Source organism: Protopterus annectens, chromosome 8.part1 (assembly GCF_019279795.1).
Source record: "Protopterus annectens isolate FY-2018-M chromosome 8.part1, PAN1.0, whole genome shotgun sequence".
NCBI lineage: Eukaryota > Metazoa > Chordata > Ceratodontiformes > Protopteridae > Protopterus > Protopterus annectens.
This window is the reverse complement of record NC_056742.1, coordinates 145,368,182-145,394,387: the sequence shown is the minus strand read 5'-3', so window position 1 is coordinate 145,394,387 and position 26,206 is coordinate 145,368,182. Positions and strand designations below refer to the sequence as shown.

Sequence of the window (26,206 nt, the reverse complement as noted above, 5' to 3'; positions counted from 1 at the left end):
CCATAATTAAATGCATAGGGCAGTCCTATTAGATTAATAGGACACATGAACACAACCACTAGATGGCACACTAGTGCAATGAACAGCATTATTATCTCAAAGTTCCTTGCTTTCCAGTTAGGGTACCAGCTGATATGCCTGCAGAGTCTAGTACTGGCATCCTTACTATGACTATATGGGATTCTGCTACAGAAATTTTCTGTATGGGTTTCTTCTCAAGCCCAGGCACATGCAGGTGTAATGGGAAAGTGCAAAACTGTCCTATGTATGCAGAAATATTCTGACATGGGCTGACAATTTGGAAAATGTCACCTTGACAGGCTGGATTCCTGCAGCCTTTCTGTAAGTGGACAGAGACAAGAAACTCCTACATATCAAGATGACAGAGTATGGTAAATTCATAATTTTAGACTGCCCCATGCTCATGCCTAAAGACCATAGGTTCATAGGTGTTTACTAGGCTAACAACCACAAGGGCATTTTTCAGCCCAACCATGCATACCAAATCTCTGACAAGTTCTGATACCCTTGATAAATGTAAGCATGGGCCTGTGAGATAAACCATTTACAGGCTACCTGTTTGCATTAGAGAGACAGGTGCCAAACCAGGGATGAATTTCCGGTTTCCCATCCAATTATCCAAGTTGCACTCGAATTGGGGTAGGGAGGAACTCTGCTTCACATAGATGGGGAGCCTGTTCCATAGATGGGGTAGTCTCTGGGATACATACCTATCTTTCCAGCAGGTCCTATTTATATCACAGGCAAGGTTTAAGTTTTTAGAACAGGTAATGCTGGTACTGTTTGTTTTGTGGATATGCAGGCGGTCCATCAGAGTGGGGTCTGACAATGCCCTGTATTACCAGGCATAGATCTCCTCTCAAAAGCCTGTAGGAGAGAAAGTACTGGGATAGGGCCTTAAGGCAGTCTGCATAGAACAGATCGTTTATGCCCTGTATTCTTTTAGTGAGGAGCCTCTGTGGACTTTCCAGTTGTTGGATATGCCTGGTTAGGTACATACCAAAGGGGGCACTTTACTCAATGATAGGTCTGATGAATGCCGAATACAGTGGAACAATGACTTCCTTGGACTTAGATGCCATATTTTAATTTATAGGTTGCGCTACATACAATGATTTCCTCACCACTGTAGACACACGATGACCAAAGGCTAGATTACTATGCATCTCCCTAAGTCCCTGACTAATGTGTCAACTCTAATGGGTGTGTTGTCAATATGATAGTTACCAGGGATGGATGACTTCCCAAAGGATACTACTATGCATTTATTGACATTCAGTTGTAGTCCATGGTTCTGACACCAGTTGTTTGTCTGTATCCGCCCCTCCTGGAGAATACTTGTGTCAGTGTGAGATTCAATGACAGCTCCTAATTTGCAATCATCTACAAATTTAGTCAGCCAGAGACCACTGACATTGGCCTTGACTTCTGAGAAGTAAATGCCAAAAAAGAGCAGTCCAAGGACCGAACCCTGAGGGACTCCGCTTGTGAGTGACCTCCTTGTAGAGGTGGACTCCCAAATTCTAACTTCCTGGGTCCTGTCTGTGAGCCAGCTGGCTATCCACCAGGTGACATACGGGTTTGTACCTAACCGCTTGCAATTCCCCAGTGAGGTATTGTGTCAAATGCCTTGGCCAGGTCAAGGCAAGTAGTGTGAATGATTTTGCCCTTATCCATTGCTTTGGTGACTTTCTCAAAGTCGTCCAACAGGTTGAGTAGGCATGATCTACTCTTGACGAAGCCAAACTGGGTTGGGTCCAGTGTCTTGAGGTTTAGTATATCTCTACTGATGATCTCCATGATAATTCTTTCCATGGCTTTGCATATAAGACTAATGAGACTTATGGGTCTGTAGTTTCCAGGGTCTGTAGATGGCCCACCTTTGTGCAGAGGGATGACTGTTGCCTTTCTCCATTCATGAGGCACGAAACCAGTTTGGAGGCTACAACTAAACAGTAATTCCAGAGGCCCCGATAGGTTATGTTTCTTGCTATTTAGAAGGCATCCTGGGATACTGTCTGGGCCATTTGATGCAGTGTTCTTGGTCTTAGAGAGAGCATTAAGGACCTGTTCTCTACTGACAGTAGGGGGAGTTATATTTGATATTTCCTGAGGGAAGGTTGAGGGGGAGAGAGGAGTAAAGTTGGAGCTGAATTTATCAGCCAGGAGGTTTGCTACATCTTCTAGCTCAGTATAGGTGGCTCCATTTACAATGAGCTCTGCACACAATTGTGTATTGTCTTTGAGGTTGGGAACATAGCTAAAGGATGCTTTGTGGTTGTCCTTGGCGTGGGAGGCCAAACTTACCTCAAATTTGGCTTTGGTAGACTTTACTTGTCCTCTGAGTTGTTTGTTTAGTTTGATGAGAGTGCTTTTATCCTGCTGGGTTCTGCACCTCCTAATTTTTGCCATGATTTTCTTTTTCCTTTTATACATCTGATTGATTATGCGAATCCACCAGGGTGGCTTGTTTTTCGAGTTAGTTCTGGACTTCTTCCTGGTGGTTACAGATGCCTCTATGCAGCTATTAACATAGTTGTCCATGTCTGTGAACAGTTCTGCATAGGTAGAAGTGTTCTCAGGGTTTATAGGGGCTTGAAATTTTGCCAAGGTTCACATTTAACAGCATGAGGCTAGCCTTAGAATAGTTCCTGAATATTCCTGGTTGAGCTGGGGTCCAGGTTTTATTTTTACTTCAAAGGAGACCATTTTGTGGTCTGACCTTACCAGGGAAGGCATTACAGTAGGGGTTATGCAGCACTCTTTCGTATTAGTGAGGAACAGATACAGTGTGGTTGCAGCCCTGGTTAGTGTATTGACCATCTGGTCCAGTGAGTTTGTGTTTACAAAATCCAGGAAACTCTGTGCATGGACGTTTGATGCCGTATAGGATTCCCAGTTAACACCTGTAAGCAGACTCCTTTGGATTATGCACGGACTTTCTATTACTTAGCCAATTGTCGACTCTTGTTTTAAACTTGTTTTAGATTTTCAGATGTTTTAATTCTGGACAGAAGTATATTCAATAGAAATGATAGCTAGATGAATAACAGAGAGAAGCAATGAATGAGAAGGTCTACTGAGAAAAGAAAAAATATATAAGAAAACAAAACAGACCTCTTCTAAATTTTTACTCACAGTTGGTAGCCTCATATGCCCAACATACAAAGTTACTGATTTATAGTAACACAATGCTTAAACACGAGGAAATCTAAAGCATGAATTGGACATTATCGTGTGGCTTCCAAGATTCTGATCACAACATCGATACTCAGTGCAAGGGATAACCTGAAGATGATCCTAATGACTTTCTTAGAAAGGATACTGGATTGTCATCCTCTTGTGCTGGTAATTAAAGAAAACCAGAATACGTTTCAAGCAAATGGACTACAGACACAAAAATTCTGGCTGCAGACAAAACAAGAAGTGACCAAGAACAGGTAAAGGACCCCATTTAAGGCTTACACAAGAGGAAGACTGGACAATATGAAAAAAGAAAACAGCCTTTAACGACAGAAAACCTTAGGGCTACATGTTTAAAAAAACAAATATACTGAAAGGTTAACACTTGCCATTTTAAGACTAACAACAAATAATGCAGTTAGTAGCTGATGAGCTTACCCTTTTATGCTAAATGAGCTGTAAAACTACTGCATCTCGTCTTCTCCTGTACTGTAGGGCACGTAAGACAAAGTACAGTTTTGTACCAACCATAAATGTAGATGTTAGAGTGTATTCACTGCTGCAGTCATTACACTTGGGTTATCCTGCCGTCAGGCGGTCCCGCAGTCGGCCAGAGTTCCAAAGTCTTGGTCCGGCGTCGGTTGCTGTCGCTTCTTCCCTGACATCAGTGTGCCAGGGGTATATAAGATGCAGCAGATGCCATTTTCTTCAGTTTTTCTTGCCCCAGATGTCAGGTGACCCCAAATAGGTAGGCAATACATATTGCTAATAAAACATACATAAAAAGTAAAACCAAAACCTTCAGTTACCAGCAAATACACCACATAGGTAGTATAGGGTAGAAAGGTATAAATAAGTCCCAGCTAAGAAAGAGGGGATGGAGGTAGGGTAACCTGGACTGCAGCAGTGAATACACTTGAACATCTACATTTATGGTAGGTACAAAACTGTACTATGTTCATCGTGTTTCACTGCTGCAGTCATTACACTTGGGTTGAATCCCAAAGCTGAGGTTGGGTAGCTGGTTCTATAGAGGATTTGGAGTGGCTATGAGGCCCTGCAGCACTGCAGTGGCAAAGACAGCTCTGGATTTAGAATAAAGAGGCAAGTGATAATGTTTGGTAAAGGTGTGCACTGAACTCCAAGTTGCAGCTTCCAAGATATCTTTAGTAGGTACTCCTCTAAGGTAGGCAGTTGAAGTGGCTGTTGCCCTGGTGGAATGTGGCATAATGTTGCTAGGTACAGTTTTCCCATGCTGTGTGTAGCAGAAACGGATACAGTGTCCTATCCACTTTGAAATGGTCTGCTTTGAAATAGCCTTTCCCTGTGATCCTGCAGCATATGCTACAAACAATTGCTCAGTTTTCCTGAAAGCTTTTGTTTTGTCCAAGTAGAAACGTAACTGTCTGTGTATGTCCAATGAATGCAGAAGTCTCTCCCCTTTATTCTGGGGATTTGGATAAAAAGTTGGCAAGTGAATAGTTTTAAGAGCCACACTGGATACCACCTTTGGCATAAATGAAGGGTTTGTTCTTAAAGAAACCCTGTCTTGGTGAAAAATGATGAAAGGCTCCACTGCCATTAGTGCCTGTAACTCTGAGACTCTTCATGCTTAGGTTATTGCCAGAAGCAGAGCAGTTTTCCATGACACATTTTAATTCTGTTGAATTGGCTGGCTCAAAAGGACGTAACGTTAGTTTTTCCAAGACAAAATTGAGGTCCCAAGTTGGTGTTGGTGCTCTCCGGGGCGGTCTTATGTTTTTAGCCCCTTTGAGGTATGGTTTTAGCAATGGATGAGAAAAAATATGAGGATCTGTGCTGTAATGAGCAGAGATGGCAGAGACGTGGATCTTAATGGATGAAAAGGACAGGCCTTTGTCCAGCATCTCAGTTAAGTATTGTAATATCCGAGGAATATTTGGAACAAGAGGGTCAAATCTTTGAGCCTGGTTCCAGGCACAGAATCTCTTCCACTTTTCTGAATAGGATTTCCTGGTGCTAGGCCTCCTGGCCTCCAAAATGACATCCATAACAGCTTTAGAGAAAGGTGTTGTTTGCTTGACCAAGGAATTTGCCATGCAGCCAGGTTTAAGGTTTTGAGCTGGTCGTGCAGGATCTGATTGTTTTGTTGAGTCAGAAGATGAGGAATTTGAGGTAAAATCCATGGTGGGCCTTGAGCTAAGTTCTTTAAGGTTGGGTACCAGTGCTGGCGTGGCCAGTCTGGGGCAATCAGGATCATTTGTGGCTTTTCTTGTCTGGCTTTTAGGAGTACCTTTGAAAGGAGAGGCAGTGGTGGGAAGGCATAAACTTTTAGGCTTTTCCAGCTGAATGAGAGAACATCCACTTTCCATGCTTGAGTGTGGTAAGTCCTTGTGCAGAATTTCTGTAGTTGGCAATTCATTGGGGAGGCAAAAAGATCTATGTCTGGGCACCCCCATTTTTGCGTTATCATGCTGAATTGAATACTTGTGGATTTAATTTCCACTCGTGAGGATCCATGATGTTTCTGCTCAAGTCGTCTGCCAGAGTATTTTTCTTTCCTGACAGGAACTGTGCTTGCAGATGTACTTGATAGGTTAGAGCTGTGTTCCACAAGGTCATGGCTTGTCTGCAGAGGGGATAAGAATGAGTGCCCCCTTACTTGTTTATGTACCACATAACTGTGGTGTTGTCTGTCTTTAGTAATAGTTGTCCTGGATGCAGAAGGTCCTTGAAAGCTGTTAGGGCATTTCGTACAGCTAGCATCTCTTTTTGATTGATGTGCAGATGCATTTGGTCTGCGGCCCACTTGCCCTGAATACATTTTCCTGCCATGTGTGCTCCCCAGGCATAATCCAAAGCATCTGTTGTTAGCGTCTGCCTGGCTGTGGGTAGAGTGAAAGGCTGTCCCTTGTTGTGGTAACATGCCTGTGCCCACCATCGAAACTCCTGTTGTAGGCAGTAAGTGGTATTACTGTTTCCAAACTGTGACAGTGTTGAGTCCAAAAGCTTTTTAGGTACCATTGTAATTTCCTCATATGCAGTCTGGCATATGGTATTAGTAGTATGCAGGATGCCATGAACCCCAAGGCCTGCAGAATTTTTCTTGCAGGGAGTTGGGTTTTTGTTGCCATCAACTGAAAGTACCGAGTCAGTCGTCCTTGTTTGTCTGGCGTGAGATAAGCCATCTGGGCCGTTGTATTTAAGCTGGCACCCAGGAATATTATCTCTTGTGAGGGCACAAGTTTTGACTTCTTTTCGTTTACTGTGTACCCTAGGCAAATTAGCAATCTTTTTACAAATGCCAGATGCTTTAGAAGAATGTCCTTGCTCTCTGCTTGAATAAGGCAGGCGTCCAAGTAGGGATATATTTGAATTCCTTTTTGTCTGCAAAATGCAATTACTGGTGTCAGGCATTTTGTGAAGACCCTGGGTGCAGTAGATAAGCCAAAGGGCAGTGCAGAGAATTGGTAATGCATTGAGCCAGCTATGAATCTGAGGTATCTTCTGCAATTTTGTCTGATAGGGACATGCAGGTATGCCTCTTTGAGGTCCAAGCTAACAAGCCAAGCCTTCTTGCCCAACATGGGAAGAAGCTGCTGTAGTGTCAACATTTTGAATTTCGGAACATCCAGGTAAGTATTTAGAGTAGAAAGGTCCAGTATAGGTCTTCAGGCTTTGTCCTTTCTGGGGACCAGGAAAAGTCTTGAGTAAAATCCTTGTCCTTGTTTCTGTTGTGGCACTTTTTGAATAGCTCTCATGTCCATGAGGGCTGTAATTTGTTTTTGTGCCTCTGCCCATTGATTTTGTGGCAGGTCTGGCATTCCTTTTGGTCTTGGTAGAGTGTGAAAGTGGAACCTGTAACCTTGAGACACAATATTCAGAACCCGTTTGTCTTGGGTGATTATATGCCAATTTTGTGAAAACAGTGCTAGTTTTCCCCCTAAGGGAGCTGCCAAAAGGTAAGTGCTTGGCATTTGAAGGGAGACGTCATTGGGACTGTTTCCTATAAGGTTGTGACTTGTCTTCCCCTCCTTTTGGGTCATGGTCTGTAAGGGCCTTGGGGCTGAGATCTGCCTCTTGGGCGTCTGTATCTGCCTCTTTGTGGTCTGTCTGACACTGGAAAGGACCAATTTTTTGAAGGCCAATTTCTGCTAAATCGAAGTGGCTGTACCTGTACGAAATCCTTCACTGTTTGCATAGATTTTGCCTTATCCTCCATTTTCTTTAATACCTCTTCTGCCTTAACACCAAATAAAATATCCTGCTGTAAAGGAGCATCCAATCAGGTAAACCTTGTTCTTTTAACCAAGCATGCCTTTGAATCACAGATCCTGTAACTGCTGCTCTACAAGAAGCCTCTAATGAATCAAAACCACATTGCAGAGTATGTACTCCCACTTGTTCAACTGCATGCAATAAATCCTGCATTTCCTTATAGTCAGGATGTTCTGAGCTTGTAAGCATTTTCTGTTTTAACAGAGACATTAAATATTGCTGGTATTTAAGCATGTGAAACTGGCAATTTAAAGCCCTACTGCTAAAGTTGCAGAAGTGTAAACTTTCTTCCCCCATCTGTCTAATGCACTAGAATCCCTGTCAGACGGAACTGGATTTTTAGCCGTGGAAGCCTTTACCCCTTTGGGACCCTGGGAAACAGTTTCTGGGTCAGCAACAGGGTTTTTGTAAAGAAATTTGTGAGAGTCAGGGACTCTGTAGTACCTGTCTGGCTTGACTGGAGCAGGGGGCAAAGAATCAGGATTTAAACTGGATTCAGAGAACACATCATCCACAATATCTAACACTGGCGGAATAGCAAGGGGCCTGTGCTGAGGCAATAAAAGGAAGTCTCTGAGTCTTCCCAAAGGAAATGCTCCCTTATGGTATGTAAAGTTTCCCCAAAACAGTAATCCTCAGGAGGAGAGGCTGAAGGGATTGATTCTTCAGCATCAGAGTCCTCATAGGGGGGTAAAGAGTATCCCTGGTCTGAAGAGGAATCCGAAGAAATGGAAACCTAGTCAGAGGAATCATAGTCTGTATCCTGCCTAGGCCTTTTATCAGGAGGGGGGATGGGAACCCCTGATCAGAGTAATTAGGTCTTCGGCCATTTTGAGCATCTCTTTTTTAGGCATGGAGGCCTATCCAGGTGAATTCTGTACTTGCTTCTTTGTCTTCAATGGAGTTTTAGACTTGGTTGTTGTTTTGATGGTAAGCTGTAAAGGTCTGAAAACCCCCTCAGAAGCAGATGCCTGCTCAGCGGCTCCGGACCCATCTGAGGGATTAGCTTACATAGGCCCAACAGCTTGAGTTTCCAAAGGCCTAGACATCTCCACGTGGGAGTCGGAGGCGGACTGCGGCTCTGAGGTAGCGGGTGTCAGGGGCTGCGAAAGCACCTCACTGAGAACCAGCGAACTGGCGACTGGCCTAGAAGAGGCTTCATCGTCAGTTTTGGACCTCGGATGCCTGTCCTTATCCTTGTCTTTGCGTTTTTTTGTGTATTCCGGTCATCGGTTGTTCCGACGGCATGGTATAATTGAACCTTCGGCCAAAGTAATGGCGAACAAAGTCAAACCGACGTTTAATAGTGTGCTTGTTAAATCTAGCACAAAACCGACAACTAGTGACGTCGTGGTCTGGGCCTAGGCATGGAATACAGTAAGAATGAAAATCCTTATGAGGTATTTGCTTCCCACAAGAAATACAATTATTAACTTTTACTGACATCAGTCTGAGGCAAGAAAAAGTTTCCCCAATGGGGTACTTAGCTTTATTGAAGACCTCAGTTCTGAAATTCGAATTCAAAATCTCAGGAGTCGGCCGACCGGCACTTGCGAACTGCTTTTGCTTCGGGCACCGCGTGGCAAGAAAGACTGAAGAAAATGGTGTCGGCTGCATCTTATATACCCCTGGCGCACTGACATCAGGGAAGAAGCGACAGCAACCGATGCCGGACTAAGACTTTGGAACTCTGGCCGACTGCGGGACCGCCTGACGGCAGGATAACCCAAGTGTAATGACTGCAGCAGTGAAACACGATGAACATCTGCGTTCTTAGTAAACATGAGACAAAGGAGTCTGGAAGCTGCAATTACCATAAGAGCAAGTTTGTAAGAGAGGCATACCTTTCAACCCCCATGCAATACAAACATTGGTGCTGGATAATACATAGGCTTGCCAAGCCTGCACTGATTACTGCTCTATCATTTATCTCCCCAAGCAAGCATTTTTGTTGCTTTGCATATGCATATTTCTCATCCAGAAAACACTTTCCTTCTCTTCTATGCTGCTAACAGTAGTAAAGGCATTCAGCAACTGTGAAGAGAATAGTCACACTGTTATATCACATACGTGTTCATTTCAGGAGTACTCTAGCAGTACCAGAAAAAAATAGGGAAATTCAAATTACAAATAAGAAACAGGTCTAGGTTTCAAAGTAAAGAGTGTACATTATTTACATATATTTCCTGCTGGCTTACACTGACATAGTACAGATTTTTTTTTCTTGTTAGCTTACTGCCTAAGAAATAAGCAAGTAAATAAAGTACAAACCTAAAGACCCGGTATTATGACTTCTTCATGCCCCATCTGTCCTCACAAAGGGTGAGGGGTTAGAGGCATAAAAAACACTATACTCTGAGTGTAAAAAGCTCACACAGACAAACAAATTGGTAAAAACTACAAGAAAACCCTACCAAAGCTAGACTTTTCACTGGGCGACATCTTAAATCTCCTGTAATAGAGGTCCATGGGATATATGCAAATGACCCCTTAAGGACATCAAGTGTTTAAGCTATATGGCTTCTGAATGCTCATGACTGTTTCCTTTATAAGTCTTTATGGACACATTCAGGCCAATAAAGCCAAACCCCACTAGTTGTAGACATGCATGTTTTGACCTTCTTCTGACCTCGTCAGCACAGCATAAGTGGACTGTTTGGCTATATGCTAGAAACACAGGTCTTTATACCCAGTTGATGCCCATAACCACAGTCCACTTATGCTGTGCTGATGAGGTCATTAGGAGGCCTAAACATGCATGTCCACAGCTAGTTGGGTTTAGATTTACTGGCCTGAAATTGTCCATAAAAACTTAAAAATGAAAAAGTCATGGACATTTAGAAGCCATATAGCTGAAACATTTGATGTCCTTAAGGGGTCATTTTCATATATCCCATCGGCCACTCTCTCTGCCACAGGAGGTTTAAGGTATCATACAGTGAAAACTCTAGCTTGGCTAGGGTTTTTCTTGTAGGTTTCACTATACTGCCATATTTACATGGCTAGTCATTTACCTGTAACCTACCCTCCCTATCCTTGTCCAGTGAGAGCTGCATAGATGTGCAGCCAGCAACAGGTGTAGGGCCCTGCTTCCCTGTTATACACACTCACATCATGCAGTTCCTTTATTTCCACTAGGGGTACTTACTGTTGTGGAGCTTGGGTGACTTTTTTGCTAATCTCTTGAAGACAAGCCCTTTCAGGGTGCTTGATTCTCCAACTCGTCTACCCATTGCCAAACAATTGGTAAACAGGCTGCTACTAGAACAACAGTTGCTAGCAAAACAGGTGGGCATACAAAATTGTGAATTAGTCAAACTCACTTTCAACTAAAGTTAAGTTGTTGAAAAAAAAACCTGCAAAAACAACTTTAATTGAACCTTGGTGATAATATACATTTTTTTGCAGGGGGCGACCCTTCCTGCACCCACAAACTTATGTACCTACTTTAAGATCACCCAACAGTAAAAAAAACAGAAAATTCTACTATTGGCAAAATGTTTCAGCACCGTACTTCACTTTATCAGCATATAAAAAATGCAAGGCACACACTAAGAAGCTTCCAGGCACAATCCCCTGCGTCAATAAATCTGGCCTTTGCATTGTATTACTTCAGTGAATTTGTACAAAACCCAATGAAATTTCACTGACTAAAGACCCAGTTAATCTCAATCACCATTCATTTCAGTCTTTGATGTTGGATGGTATGTTGCAAGAATGAAATATGGCAGAATTAGGGAAGTTTCACACTGCCTAATGCAATTTAACAAAATGGTAGCGCAGGTCCTCTGCTAAATTATAATCACTTTCATCTCTTAATTCTATAATCCTGTATGACAAACGGTATAATGCTAATGCAGAAAATGACTACAGGATTTCCTGAAGCAACAGTTCCTATTTTACAATGTGTTCCAAAGTAAGGAAGGTTTACTATACCTGCAGTAAAATTGTGCCACCTGGAATTGTAAGCTGTAAACAGTATTTGGGTGCATTTTCCCAGGACAACGGCTGAACATCTTCAATAGCACTGTATGAAATTGGCGTCTCCATATACCCAGTTGGCTGTAAAAGCAATAACAAATAAAAAAATGTATAATGCAGAAAGATGTTTTTTTTTCCAGTTTTTATCACATGCATATCTTCTGACAAAAAAAAAAAAGACACAAGGAAATGAAAGTTACCTGCGTACCATAATGATAAACCTTCCCTGCTAGTTTCAACTGAGCCACCTCTAGGATTATGACCAATAGGTACTTACCTTGACTAAAAATATCTCCCTACGCTACCTTAGCACCTCCTCTTACATACAATCTTCAACTTCAAAGGCCCTCCCATCCCTCTAGATTTCAGTACACCACAAATTGGAGCAACTAGGAGAAGCATCTTAAGGAATGCACAAAGATTAGCCCCAAAGATGACAGCATTCAGTCAACCCTTAAGCAGAGTGTTGGAGCATTGGCAGAATTTAAAATACCAAAGCATTATGGTAATGACAAAACTTTCATATTGGACACTGGGAATTAATACCACCTCTAATTCACAGACTCAAGCTAATACTTCTGGGTGGTGCATCATGAAAGAATAGCTCAGAATATGCCAGATCCAAAGACTGACCTTGACCTGCAGAAGATACCCATGGACAATGTCTTGCAAAGGTATTTAGGAATGATCATGTTGCTGCTATACAGACATAGTCCACAGAAACATTTCTTAAAAAAAAAAAAAAAAAAAAAGGCTAGTGATGAAGCCACGGATCTGACAGTATGATAATTGGTAGACGAAGGTAAGTACTTGCCATACTTCTTATTGGGAAAGAGATGTAGAAAGAGCAACTTCAGAAACCATCACACAATTTCTTTGGAGAAGGAAAAAAATCTAGGGATCCTTTCTCATAGTTATGCTTCTATCCCCCCAACAATTGAGCTGTGTACATCCAAACAATGCAACAGATACTGACCTTGATGGAATAATCTGGGAAGAATACTGAAAGTTCAACAGACTGAGTTATACTAAAGTCTGTAGAAACTCTGCTCAAGAAAAAAGACTGGTATATAGTGCCATTTTGAACTTGTGAAAGCACTTATACGGTGAATGAATGTACAAGGCTTCCAGTTCTGAAATACTTTTAGCAGAAGTAACAGCTACCAAGAACAGAGCCCATCAAATAATAAACTAAGTCTGCAGAAGAAGTTGTTTAAAGCAGACAGTATAAATTTTTCCAACATGACACTAATGTTTCACAGAAGAAAAGACCATGTAAAAGGCAGACCTAACAAAAAGGTGCCCTAAGAAAGTCTTGCATACCTCAATAATGGCCAAAGGAGACAAATTTGAACCATGAGATAAAGTGGAAATGGCTGCTAAATGAATTTTATCTATGAGAAACAATCCCAAACTGAAAATGTGAATGAGATTCTAAAACACATGGTAAAGGAGTTGTAAACTGATATAGTCCTCTTGCTATGGTCCGTACTATGAAGTGAGCACATCTACAATGATAACTTCTTCTAGTACCTGGTCTCTGGGCAGTAGTCAGGAACTGATCCACCTTGTTTGAGTAAGAAGGTTCCCTAGCTATCAGTGGAACTGGAAAAACCAAGGAGTTAACTTCAGAAAGTGAAAAGGCTGGCAAACAGGAGAGAAAGTAGTAGCTTGGAGGGTTTTAGGAGAGGACTGTCCAAAGCAGAGTGAATGAAACTTGATAATACCAAAAAGAAGAAACTATCAGGGTATCCTTGATTTTCATCTTCCTCAAGGAATTTCAGAACAAGGGTAAATGGGGGGAAAACCTGAAGACATTTCTTGATGCTGGAAGGCTTACAAGAACGACAAATAGTGTAGTCCTGAAATAAATTTGCCTGTCTCAAACATTTTACATGCATCTTATGGAGCAAAATCTTTACTCTAAATAGGCACTTACTAAACACACATGAATCTTTGCTTTTATCCATGATTATAACTACTGCAGATATGAGATTCAGAACCACACAATCAGTACAGGGCACTTAACGACCACCAAACATCAGTATTCAACATTACATTAACCAAGATCTAAGCAACAGCTAGCACAACATAATGAAAAATGCCACCTAAGGGGGAAGAGAAGGAGACCCTGTTAAGAAACACAGACAGGAAAAAGAATTAAATCTATACTCTGAACCTCAAATAATAGTAATAACATTATCTGACCTTATGCAAATGGAGTGACTTTACCACAAAGACTTTCAAAGCAACCAACTTCAACATTTGGCTGAAGAGGTCTGGAGAGTGCAACTTTAGCATCAAGGATTATTGGTAAGGGGAAGGATTAAGGTAGCCTGGGAAAGTTTTATGAGTCAAGCTAATTATCTGTTGGACAAAGGTGGAGCTCCACAAAAAGATTTACTTTTACTGATTAACTGAAGAAAGTAAAAATAGTCAAGTCATTTTCAGCATGTTGAACTTTATTATTCACATTTTCCAAGTATAGCTCACATCTGGATAGCATAACTAGTTCAAAACTTCATCTTCCTATAGTTGGGACTTAGATTCTGCTTCACCACGCAGTTTCAAGGTTACAAATTTACACTTGCTAACTATACTGGGAGTTTTCTTTCTTTATAACAATCCCACAGTCTGTATAAAACATTAGTTTTGCAATACTTCTGTTATCTTTCAGAACATTACGTTTCAAGCAAACACATACCCCCCCAGAAAATGTTAGCTACATATAATATACATCTCCTGGCTAGTTTTGACAGCTGTGTAGCCAAAGACAACAAAAAAAAAAAAAATAGATAATGTGGTGGGCTACAAAATGGACAATGACAAAGAATGTGACAGGAAATACTTAATGTTTAAGCTATGAGCATACCAGACTTAGCAACAAGCAATTCAACTGCAAGGTACCAATGTGTGCTGCCACTGACCTGCATTTGACTAGCACCATTGAGGAAACAAAAAGTTATAGGAGGACTCCAGATATGTCATTGTCAGGAGAGAGAGAACAACATGAGTTTAGAGCTTTCTTTTGTTTACTGATTTAAAGGAGTGACCAGAAGTTGCATCTTACATGATGTCTTGATTCTGCAGCATCACATTTTAGTTTCTTGTGCACAGCTGTAGTCTGAATACCCACTAAACAGTCTTAAGCTACAGTGGACACTATACCACTCCTCTGTACTGTATGAAAAATTTACTTGAAAATTTCAGTAACTGCATCCAAAAGATGGCCCTTGTTAAGTGAAACTGTACTGATCCACTACTATAGTAACAAAGCAACATGCAAGAAAAACATTAGAATGCCTTTCAGTGAAGACTGGTATTACGTGTACACAATACCTATTCCCCATTGTAATATACACAATTAGCTATGAGCTGCATTCTTACATCTTGGGATAGACCAGCAGTTGTCATGTCTGTGCAGCAAAGACTCGTACTACTACCTCTACAAAGCAAAGTTGTGCGGAGTGAGGCATAAGGACATCTGATCTGATCCTCCTACAATCAAGAACTAAACACAAAGCTGTCAAATTAGGCTTGTATGCTTGATCACTATGCCATGTGGTATAAAACAATACATCACACAAGTAATAAGCACAGTAAAGGCACACATTCCAGAGAAGAAGGGATGGTGCCTGGCATTCCTGTTCATTTTCTCTGTGTTATGTGAAGCAAACGGCCATCACACAGCAAATTTGAGAAATAATAGAAGGTACTTCATAAAATAAGATGTGTTGGACCCTACATCTGACATCAAGCAGTTTGAATATAAAAGGTCTTTGTAAGGCAGGAGGCCTTCGGTCTTGTGAAACAGTGTCTCACTCTGGTACAAGATGTCCCCTGCAGTGCTGCCTTCCTTTTTCATCGTTTCAAATTTACTGCAGTTCCTATTCTTGCTAGTAGCAGGAGGAACATCTGTTTTCCCCTCACTATAGCACAATACTGGCTTTCTGCTATACACTCCTCTGCTTCTACAACAGGCAAGCAACACAGATAAAAGTACACATTACAGTGCTACTGGCCAAGATACTCCCACACAGTGATAAGAAAACACTGTTTGCATGCCAGAGTGTATCCTCTCGGGGCCCTCATGCAGCAAGAGGTCACACAACTAGGTCCCCTAATGGGAGAGCTGGCAATCAGGTACATGATGTAATCCCCTCCCTGCCAGCTCACTGACGTTAGAAACACTAATTGAACCTAAGCATTTTGGTTTCTTCTCCGATTACTACATGGAGTCCAACTCTACATTCACCAACCTCCAATAGCACCAAAACACTTCTGTTACATTGTCAACAGCACCATAAAACTTCTGTTAGATTACCAAAAGCACCACAACACTTCTGTTAGATTACCTCTGGACTCCTTGGTTGACTCAATTTCCTTTCACTCAAAAGCACATTATTTCTATTTCTAAACACAAGCAGTTAATCTGCAGCACATGTGAAAATTAAAATGGTTCAGTAAAGATAAAGAAAGTCCGATAGCAGGCAAGTCCCCCTTCTGACACACTAATGCATAGCTAGTGTGAGAGAACATTTTCTCTTATGTTGTGCCTTGTACAACTAGACAGTAATACCTTCAATCTCCCAACTTTAATTATGCCTCTCTACCTTCATACTGGGTAAGACAATAGAGTCAGTACTAGGCAGCCCGTGCTAATCTCTCCTGTCTCTCAGGCGCAGGTCATGAAACACTATAGTGCTGCTTCCATTGATGGCTATGGATTATGGTAGAAGGCAGAGCTAGAGTCTATGGATGGAATCAGATGCTAACCTCTGTGATTAGGTGTTTTTCCCCTTGGGAAATCTGGCACCTCTACAAATGGAAGGCAGTTTGTTTTACAAAGATTTCAAGGCCCATCACAAACCAGTCTTTCCTCTATCACAACCACAGCTCCAACTCTCTGTCAAGGTCATAATGTCATGACAAACACAGACATTCACCCCTACCAGAAATGAAGGGATCAACCTAATAAGGAGTAATTCCAGGGCAACCAGTGGGCCCCAAAGAAATGGGAGATGAACAGGACCCAGAGTGTAATAGCCAGGAATAAAGTGGAAGTGGGGCAAAACACTGCAGCAAAGTGAAAAAAAAATGGTGGCAAGGATTTTTCACAAAATTTAGCATGTATGTTTTGTGGGGGTTGTAATAATTCTGACTTCCATAATACCATGGTGGCAAGGTTACTGCTTTTTCATATGTTGAGAGTAGATGGGATATTTCTTACTAAAAAAAAGGCTTCTTTATGACAATCTACACCCTCATCGGCTGTAAAGGCGTTGCTTAATTGTCACAACCAACCAGGAAGAACACTTCTATGAACTCTAGCCCCTATAAGAGCTGGAAATATCAAAATGTAATCCAACTTATGAGCATGTGCCGTCAAATTGTTATAAAAGAACTTCAGAATGGCCTCTGTGTGCCAGCAAAACTGTCATTTCGTCACATAAATGAATTCCACTGAAAAACGAAAAGGGAGTAACATCAAAGACTGTTGCATTTTTGTTCCTCAATGTCAATTGCAGCAGCAGCAGCAAAATCAGGAAGTCTTTATTTCAGTGAAAAATGAATACTCCACTCCCTAACAGCTGCATCAAGCTGGCTGACTGTTCACTTATAAAACACTACCTTCAGCACTTGAATGTGTGTGTGTGTGTGTGTGTGTGTGTGTGTGTGTGTGTGTGTGTGTGTATATACGCAAAACATATTCAAGGTTAAGTACGACTATGCATGCGGTGCTACTACATCTAAATGAGTACAGATACACATTCCTTAGGAACACAACCGGAAATGTGTGTCAGAGAAGTAAAGCTCTATGCTACTATTTTGTTTAGGCACTCAAATTGTTAACCCCCCCCCCCCCCCCCCAAAAAAAAAAAAGAAAAAGAAGCAACCATTTATTTTGTACAGTTTTTACGTCAGAAAGCAAACATAAGTGAAACTAAAGCATTCAAAAATACAGGAAATGGACCTTTGCAATAATTATTTCTGATGACATTATCAAAGGAAAAGTACAAAAAGGCAGTAAAATAAAATACCTTTGAGATCCACATCAGTAGTAGTGTCATGCAGAACAGAATAATTGATCTCAATGGAAACTTTTGTTTTAGTTCCACATCACCTCAATGTTTTTACTTTGGTATAATCACATTGCCCCTGTGAATATGGATAACATTTCAACTAAACCTTTACAAAATGTGAAATTCTTACTGCAATTTGAAGAAAGAGTTGTGCAAGTAAATTTATCATAACAGCAGATTTTCAAATGATCAATGATGCAGCAGAATTAGCTATATGGGGTTATATCCTGCCAAGGTACAAATGCCGGCCAGCTTCCAAAGCTTCAGGGCACCTTCCACATGCCTAAAATGCTGAGGCAGCTCGAGCAGAGCTGACTAAAAGACAAGTTTGGACAGCAAACCCTTCAGTGCTTTCCTTCCAACAGATAGAGGGAGGCAGAGTCCTAAAAAGTACAGTTTTGTACCTACCATAAATGTAGATGTCCGAACAGGATAGCATCTGCAGTCCTAGCAAATGGGTTGTCCTGTCGTCAGGCAGCCCTTCGGTCGGCCGGATTCCAAAGTCTGGGTCTGGCCTCGGCTGGTGTCGCACTTCACCCGACGTCATCTCTGCTGGTCTTCGGGTATAAAGGCATCAGCCGACGCCATTTTCCTCAGTGTTTCTTGCCCCAGATGCCAGTTGCCCTCTTGGAAAACTAAATTTTGGATAAATGCCAATGTTTCCAAAAAAAATAGTAGGCAAACACAAAAAATAAGCATGTATGTACATATATACAAACAAATACACCATAAGAGATCCCCCCCTAGCTAGCTATTAGGAGGGTAAATACCCTAGGAGTACCACAGAGGGGAAGGAGGGTGGGTAATCCTGACTGCAGATGCTATCCTGTTCGGACATCTACATTTATGGTAGGTACAAAAAGTACAGTTTTGTACCTACCATAAATGTAGATGTTCGAAGATCCACATTGCTGCAGTCCTAACACTTGGGTAGTCCGCTGTCCCAGTCGGCCCGAATACCAAAGTATATGGCTGACGTCGGTCAAGGCGCATTAGTCTGACGTCAGGGTACAAATGCGCATGACCGACGTCATATCCTCAGTCTTTTCTTGCCCCAGATGTCAGAAGACCCTAAAAAGATGAAGCCTAAACCAAAAAACACCAAACACTCCTGCACCAAATATATATATATACAATATATACAAATTTACAAGAGTATAACCCCACCCACACAACCACCCCTAAACACAGAGGGGAAGGAGGGAGGGTAAATTGGACTGCAGCAATGTGGATCTTCGAACATCTACATTTATGGTAGGTACAAAACTGTACTATGTTCTTCATACCACATTGCTGCAGTCCTAACACTTGGGTAGAATCCCAAAGCAGAGCTAAGGGAGGCTGGCAAATCATAAAGAAGCAGGAGCTGTCAACATGCCCTGCAAAATAGCCGTGGCAAAACCAGCCCTAGATTTAGAGTAGAGAGGAAGGTGGTAATGCTTAGAGAAAGTATGCACTGAACTCCAAGTAGCTGCCTCCAAAATATCCTTAGTTGCCACCCCTTAGAAATGCTGTTGAAGTGGCAGTAGCCCTAGTGGAATGAGGCCTAATCCCAGCTGGAATCTCCTTGCCATGATGGGAATAACAAAATGCAATGCAAAACCCAATCCACTTAGAAGTAGTTTGTTTTGACACAGGCTTGCCCTGAGAACTCAAAGCAAAAGAAACAAACAACTGCTGAGACTGCCTAAAATCCTTAGTCCTGCTTAAATAATAACGCAACTGCATGTGTACATCTAAAGTGTGCAAAATCTTTTCCCCCTTATTTTGGGGATCTGCATAAAAAGTAGGCAAATGAATAGTTTGGTTCAAAGCCACACTAGAAACCACCTTAGGCATAAAGGAAGGATTAGTACGTAATGATACCCTATCCTTATGGAAAATCAAAAAAGGCTCAACCGCCATAAGGGCCCGCAATTCAGAAACCCTTCTTGCAGAAGTAATGGCCAACAAAAAAGCAGTCTTCCATGACAAATATTTCAACTCAGCAGTGGCAGAGGCTCAAAAGGTTGTAGAGTAAGTTTCTCCAACACAAAATTGAGATCCCAAGCAGGAGTAGGAGCTCTACGTGGGGGTCTTATATTCTTTGCCCCTCTAAGAAATTGCTTGAACAAAGGATGAGAAAACAATGGTGGGTCACAATCATAGTGAGCTGAAATTGCTGCAGCATGAATCTTAATGGAAGAGAAAGACAAACCTTTGTCCAATAACTCAGTAAGATATTGAAGAGCCACACTCAAATTAGGCTCAGAAACCTCCAAATTCTTTGCTGCACTCCAAAATAAAAATCTCTTCCATTTTTCTCGTACACTTTCCTTGTACTAGGTCTTCTGGCTTCCATAATCACATTCAAAACTTGTTGAGGAAGTTGAGACCTGCTGTGTTTCAAAACAGAATATACCAGGCTGTTAGATGAAGAGAGTGAAGCTTGACATTGAGTAGATGACCGTCCCTCTGAGACAATAGGTGTGGAATCAAAGGTAAAGGCCATGGAGGCTTCCTTACCAGACTCCTCAGTAATGGGTACCAGTGTTGCCGAGGCCAATCTGGAGCTATTAAAATCATCCTTGGCTTGTCTTGTCTGACCTTTAGGAGTACCTTTGGGAGAAGAGGCAGAGGTGGAAAGGCATACACATGAAGATTTGTCCAACTGAAAGAAAGAGCATCCACTTTCCAAGCTGTGTGATGAAACCTTTTTGTGCAAAACTTTGGCAGCTGGTGGTTTAGTGGAGAAGCGAACAGATCTATGTCTGGAGTTCCCCATGACACTGTCAATTTCCGAAATACATGAAGATCCAGTTTCCACTCGTGGGGATCATTGATTTGTCTGCTTAACACATCTGCTAAGGAGTTCTGTGCTCCCGGCAGAAACCTTGCCTGAAGAGTTAGTTGCAAGCTGAGCGCAGTCTCCCATAAAATCATTGCTTGCCTGCATAGAGGGTAAGAATGTGTTCCCCCTTGTTTGTTGATGTACCACATGACAGTTGTGTTGTCTGTTAGAATCAACACCTGCCCTGGAAGAAGTAACTCCTTGAAAGCCATTAATGCAAACTGGACTGCTAACATCTCCTTCATGTTGATATGTAGATGCTGTAGTCTGGCAGGCCACTTGTCTTGTATCCACTTTCCATTCAGATGAGCTCCCCAAGCTATGTCTGAGGCATCTGTCGTTAGAATCTGACTCGCCTCTGGCGGGTCACAGAGAGTCCCTTGTTTAGGTGACATTCCTGAGCCCACCACAAAATTCCTTTTGAATGCAAGGTATTATTTGAATGACAGTGTCCAAATCCTGGCAGTGCTGTGTCCATACATTTTGAGATACCATTGCAGCTTCCTCATATGCAGTTTGGCATTGGGAAGCACCAGAATACAAGATGCCATGAACCCTAAGGCTTGAAGGACTGTCCTTGCAGTCAGCCGGACTGAAGAGATAGTTGATGGAAGTAAAGGGAAAGATTCTTTTGTTTGTCCGGGGTTAAAAGGCCATCTGGGTTGCTGTATTCAGTCTCACACCCAGAAAGCACATGTCTTGAGAGGGTACTAGACTGGACTTTATTTCGTTCACAGAATACCCCAGGCATCTTAGCACTGCTATCACATATTCCAAATGCTGTAAAAGGTCTTCCTTTTCTTGAGCCAGAATCAGGCAGTCGTCCAAGTAAGGATAGATTTGTATTCCTTTTAGCCTGAAGTAAGCTATCACTGGAGCCAGAACCTTTGGGAATACTCTGGGCGCAGTAGATAAGCCAAAGAGCAATGCAGAGAACTGATAATGGGAATTCCCAGCTCGAAAACGCAGATACTTCCTGCAACTTAGTCTGATAGGTACATGAAGGTAAGCCTCCTTGAGATCTAAAGTTACCATCCAGTGATCCTTGCCCAGCAGAGGTAAAAGCTGTTGTAACGTCAACATTTTGAACTTGGGAATGTCCAGATAAGTGTTGAGGATAGATAAATCCAAAATTGGTCTCCACGTGTTCCCCTTCTTTGGTACTAAGAACAGGCGAGAATAAAATCCTAGGCCCCTTTCTGGCACAGGAACCGGCTGAATGGCCCCTATTTGGAGTAACAGCGAAATTTGCTTGTGAGCCTCTTTTCTTTGTAGAGGAGGAATGTCTGGCATGCCTTTGAAAGGAGGCAAGGTATGGAAATAAAACCTGTAACCGTGGTGAATGATATCCAATACCCATCTGTCTTGGGTAATTAAACTCCAATTTTCTTTGAAAAGTGCCAGCCTTCCTCCCAAAGGTGCTGCCAGACGAGAAAGCACTGGCAGCTGAAAAGGCAGGTCATTGGGTCTGTTTACGAAAGGACTGACCCCTGCCCTCACCCGAAGACTGAGCAGGTGAACTCCCTGTTCTAGGCCTAAAAGAACCTTGAGCTCAGCCCCTACCACGTCTAGACTTACCCCTAGACTGGGAATCATAAGCAGGATATGTCCATCCCTTAGTAGGCCAATTTCTACTAAACTTCGGAGGCTGAACCTGCAAAAAATCTTTAACAGTCTGCATAGACTTAGCCTTGTCCTCCATTTTCTTTAAAACAGCTTCCACAGGCGAACCAAACAACACATCAGACTGTAACGGAGCATCCAAAATCCTTGTCTTAACATGCTCAGCTAAATTCTGATCCCTTAGCCAGGCGTGCCTACGAAGAACAGAACCAGTGGCAGCCACCCTCGAAGAGGCCTGCACAGCATCAAAACCACATTGCAAGGAATGCTTACCCACCTGTTCAGACACATGAACTAAATCCTGCAACTCTTTACACTCAATACCTTCCGCCAGAGCATCCACCTTAGACTTCAATTGTGAAAGGAGATAATTTTGATATTTTAACATGTGGAACTGGCAATTCAAAGCCCTCATGGCTAAAGTGGAAGAAGTATACACCTTCTTTCCCCATCTATCCAAAGCCCTTGCCTCTTTATCAGGAGGAACAGGATTTTTAACAACAGAAGCCTTAACACCTTTAGGCCCCTGAGAAACAGTTTCTGGGTCTGCCCTAGGACTCTTAAAAGATACTTATGAGCTTCAGGCACCCTATAATATCTATCTGGTTTAACTGGGGCAGGAGGCAAAGAATCAGGGTTCAGGGAAGCCTCTGCAAAAACATCTTCCACCACATCCAGAACAGGAGGTATAGCTAAAGGCCTATGCTGGGGTAAAAACAAAAATTCCCTAAGCCTCTTCCTGGAATCAGAGAAATCTTGGCCTTCCCATTTAAAATGCTCCCTCATGGAATGAAGAGTCTCTGAAAAAGAGAAATCCTCAGGAGGAGAAGCCGAAGGAGTAGAATCATCCACATCAGAATCAGAATAAGGAGGATACTCCTGCAAGTCTTCAGCAAGACTCAGAAGCCTCGAACACTGCTCAAAACTCTCAAGCTCAGGTTCCACCCTAGGCCTCTTATCAGGAGGGGGCATAGAACCTCTAATCATAGTAATCAAATCTTCTGCCATTTTAAGCATATGTTTCTTAGGCAAAGATCCTGAAGAAGTAGGAGATATCCCCACTGAAGCTAAACCTGTCCTCCCTCTCAAAGAAGCCTTGGAATCCGAAGGGGAGGGCCTAACCACCTTAGGAAGAGAGGGAGAACAGCCACCTGAGAAGCCCCTTCAGCCTGGCCTACCTCCTGAGAAGACACATCTTGTAACAGTAAAGTCTCTCCCTGAGACTCCAAAGAAACTTCTGGCAGAACCTCCGGCTCCACTGAGCCTTCTAAAGAACCGGCGTCCGGGACTGACTGTTCTTCCAACCTAGGCTTTACTGCTTTGTCCTTGCGCTTTTTGGACGAAGCGGCGCCGGAGCATCCGACGGCATTTTATAATTACAACGCTTCCCAAAACTAACCTGGCACAGTCTAACCTTCTCTTTATAGTGCGTTTGTTAAATCTAGCACAAGAGCGACATCCAACAACGTCGTGCTCAGGCCCTAAACAAGGTATACACAAGGTATGGTAATCCCTATGAGGTATCTGTTTCCCACAAGAAATACAGTTATTCACTTTTTCTGACATCCGCTTAAATACTGGGGCAAGAAAAACCGAAAATATTCCCCAACGGGGTACTTAGCCAACTTTGATTCGGTCTGAAACTCCGACTTCAGAAAATTTCGGAACGCCAACCTGCACTCGCAAAACTGCTTCTGCATCGGACCATGCGGCAAAAAAGACTGAGGATATGACGTCGGTCATGCGCATTTGTACCCTGACGTCCTGACGTCAGACTAATGCGCCTTGACCGACGTCAGCCATATACTTTGGTATTCGGGCCGACTGGGACAGCGGACTACCCAAGTGTTAGGACTGCAGCAATGTGGTATGAAGAACATCTGTACTATGTCCTTCAAGGATGCATCTGCAGTCCTAACAAATGGGTAGAATACCATAGCCAAACTAGGGGAGGAGGAAGAAGAATTATGGCGTAGTTAGGATCCCTTGCAATACAGCAGTGGCAAACCCTGCTCGGGATCTAGAGTATAGAGGTAAGTTGTAATGCTTGGCAAATGTATGCACGGAGGTCCAAGTAGCCGCCTCAATAATGTCCTTGGTAGCCACTCCTCGTAAGAAAGCTGTGGTAGTGGCTGTAGCCCTTGTAGAGTGAGGTCTTATGTTCTGTGGAATTTGCTTTCCATGGTAGGAGTAACAGAATCTTATGCAATTTCCTATCCACTTGGAGATTGTCTGTTTGGAAATTGCTTTTCCTTCCCTTCCTGTTGCATAAGCTACTAAAAGCTGGTCAGTTTTTCTATTGACCTTGGTTCTGTCCAGGTAGTAGCGCAACTGTCTATGTACATCCAAGGTATGCAGCAGTCTTTCCCCCCTGTTCTGTGGATTGGGAAAGAAGGTAGGTAGGTGGATTGCCTGGTTTAGAGACGCTCTGGATACCACCTTAGGCATAAATGTAGGATTAGTTCTCATGGACACTCTATCTTGATGGAAGATTAGGAAGGGTTGTACTGCCATTAAGGCCTGTAGTTCCGAAACCCTTCTTGCTGAAGTAATTGCCAGTAGGAAAGCAGTTTTCCATGATAGGTGTTGAAGATCTGCTGTTGCTGCTGGTTCAAATGGAGGGAGTGTCAATTTTTCTAGCACAAAGTTCAAGTCCCATGCTGGCAATGGTGGTTTCCTAGGAGGTTTTACATTCTTGATTCCTCTGAGGAACTGCCTGAGTAGAGGATGTGAGAAGACAGGGGGATCGAAGCTGTATTCTGCAGAAATAGCTGATGCATGTATCTTGATGGAGGAATAGGACAGGCCTGTATGGAGAAGCTCTGCCAAGTACTCCAGGATGTTAGCAATATCTATCTTTGACACATCTTTTCCTCTTTCAGTACTTCAAATGACAAACCTTTTCCATTTTCCTGCATAGCTCCTTCTTGTTGAAGGTCTGCGGGCCTCAAGGATAATGTCTTTAACCCTTTGGGATAAATCTGGGTTAGTTGCTGTTATGTGATGTTCCAGGCAGTCAGTTGCAGAGTTTTTAGGTTTGGATGCATGATGTTGTAGTCGTTCTGAGTTAACATCAAAGGCATCAGGGGTAGTGTCCACGTTCTCCCCCGAGACATGCTCCTCAGCAATGGATACCAGTGTTGTCTTGGCCAATTTGGAGCTATCAGAATTATCCTTGGACGTTCCTCTTTGATTTTCAGTAGTACCTTGTGCATCAAAGGAAGAGGTGGAAATGCATATGCTGTCAGGCTTTTCCAACTGAAGGATAGAGAGTCCACCTTCCATGCAAGTGGGTGGTATGTCCTTGTGCAGAATTTCTTGAGCTGGTGATTGAGTGGGGATGCGAATAGGTCTATTTGTGGCATTCCCCATTTCTTTGTGATGGCCTTGAAGATGTCCGGGTATAGCATCCATTCGTGAGCATCCGAGGTAGTTCTGCTTAACATGTCTGCTAGGATGTTTTCTTTTCCCGGTACAAATATTGCCTGTAACTGGATGTTGTAGCTCAGAGCCATATTCCAAAGGTCCAGAGTCATTCTGCATAGGGGGTATGAATGAGTGCCTCCCTGTTTGTTGATGTACCACATGACTGTGGTGTTGTCTGTCCTTATCATTAAATGGCCTTCTTTGAGGAATGGCCTGAAATTCTGGATTGCTAGTTTTACTGCCAGCATTTCTTTTTGATTTATGTGCAGGTGCAGCTGGTCTGGAGTCCATAATCCTTGTATGCATTTGTCCAGCATGTGTGCCCCCAACCTAGGTCTGAGGCGTCCGTTGTGATGGTTTGGCTTGCTTGAAAGTTGTGGAAGGGCAAGCCTGGGTTTGAATGGCATGCTTGAGCCCACCATAGGAACTCTTGTTTCAGGCATGGGATTAGTGGGATTTCGGTTTCTAAGCTGTGCCTGTGTTGAGACCATAAATTCTTTAGGTACCACTGTAGCTTTCTCATATGCAGTCTGGCATGGGGGACCAGGATTATGCATGATGCCATGAAGCCCAAGGCCTGCAGTACTTTCCTTGCTGTTAGTTTGTTCTGCTTTGTTAATGCCAAGAAGTAAAGAGGGAGTTGTTCTTGTTTTTCTGCAGTTAGGAATGCCATCTGTTTTACTGTGTCCAATTCTGCACCCAAGAATGTTCTTGTTTGGGATGGTATCAGTCTTGAGTTTTTAAAATTGATTGTGTATCCCAGGGCTTGTAGTAAGCAAATGACTCTTTGTAAGTCTTTTGT

At 42.6% G+C, this 26,206-nt stretch overlaps 1 protein-coding gene across 1 annotated transcript in view; it reads right to left on the bottom strand.

The window, feature by feature from the left end:
- LOC122810253 (c-Maf inducing protein) overlaps window positions 1-26,206 on the bottom strand; it is a gene marked incomplete in the record, with an annotated part of 1,337,359 nt that overhangs the window by 996,321 nt on the left and 314,832 nt on the right. The window contains 1 exon segment of the mRNA XM_044081790.1: window positions 11,398-11,523. Within this exon segment, the coding sequence (XP_043937725.1) occupies window positions 11,398-11,523 (126 nt within the window).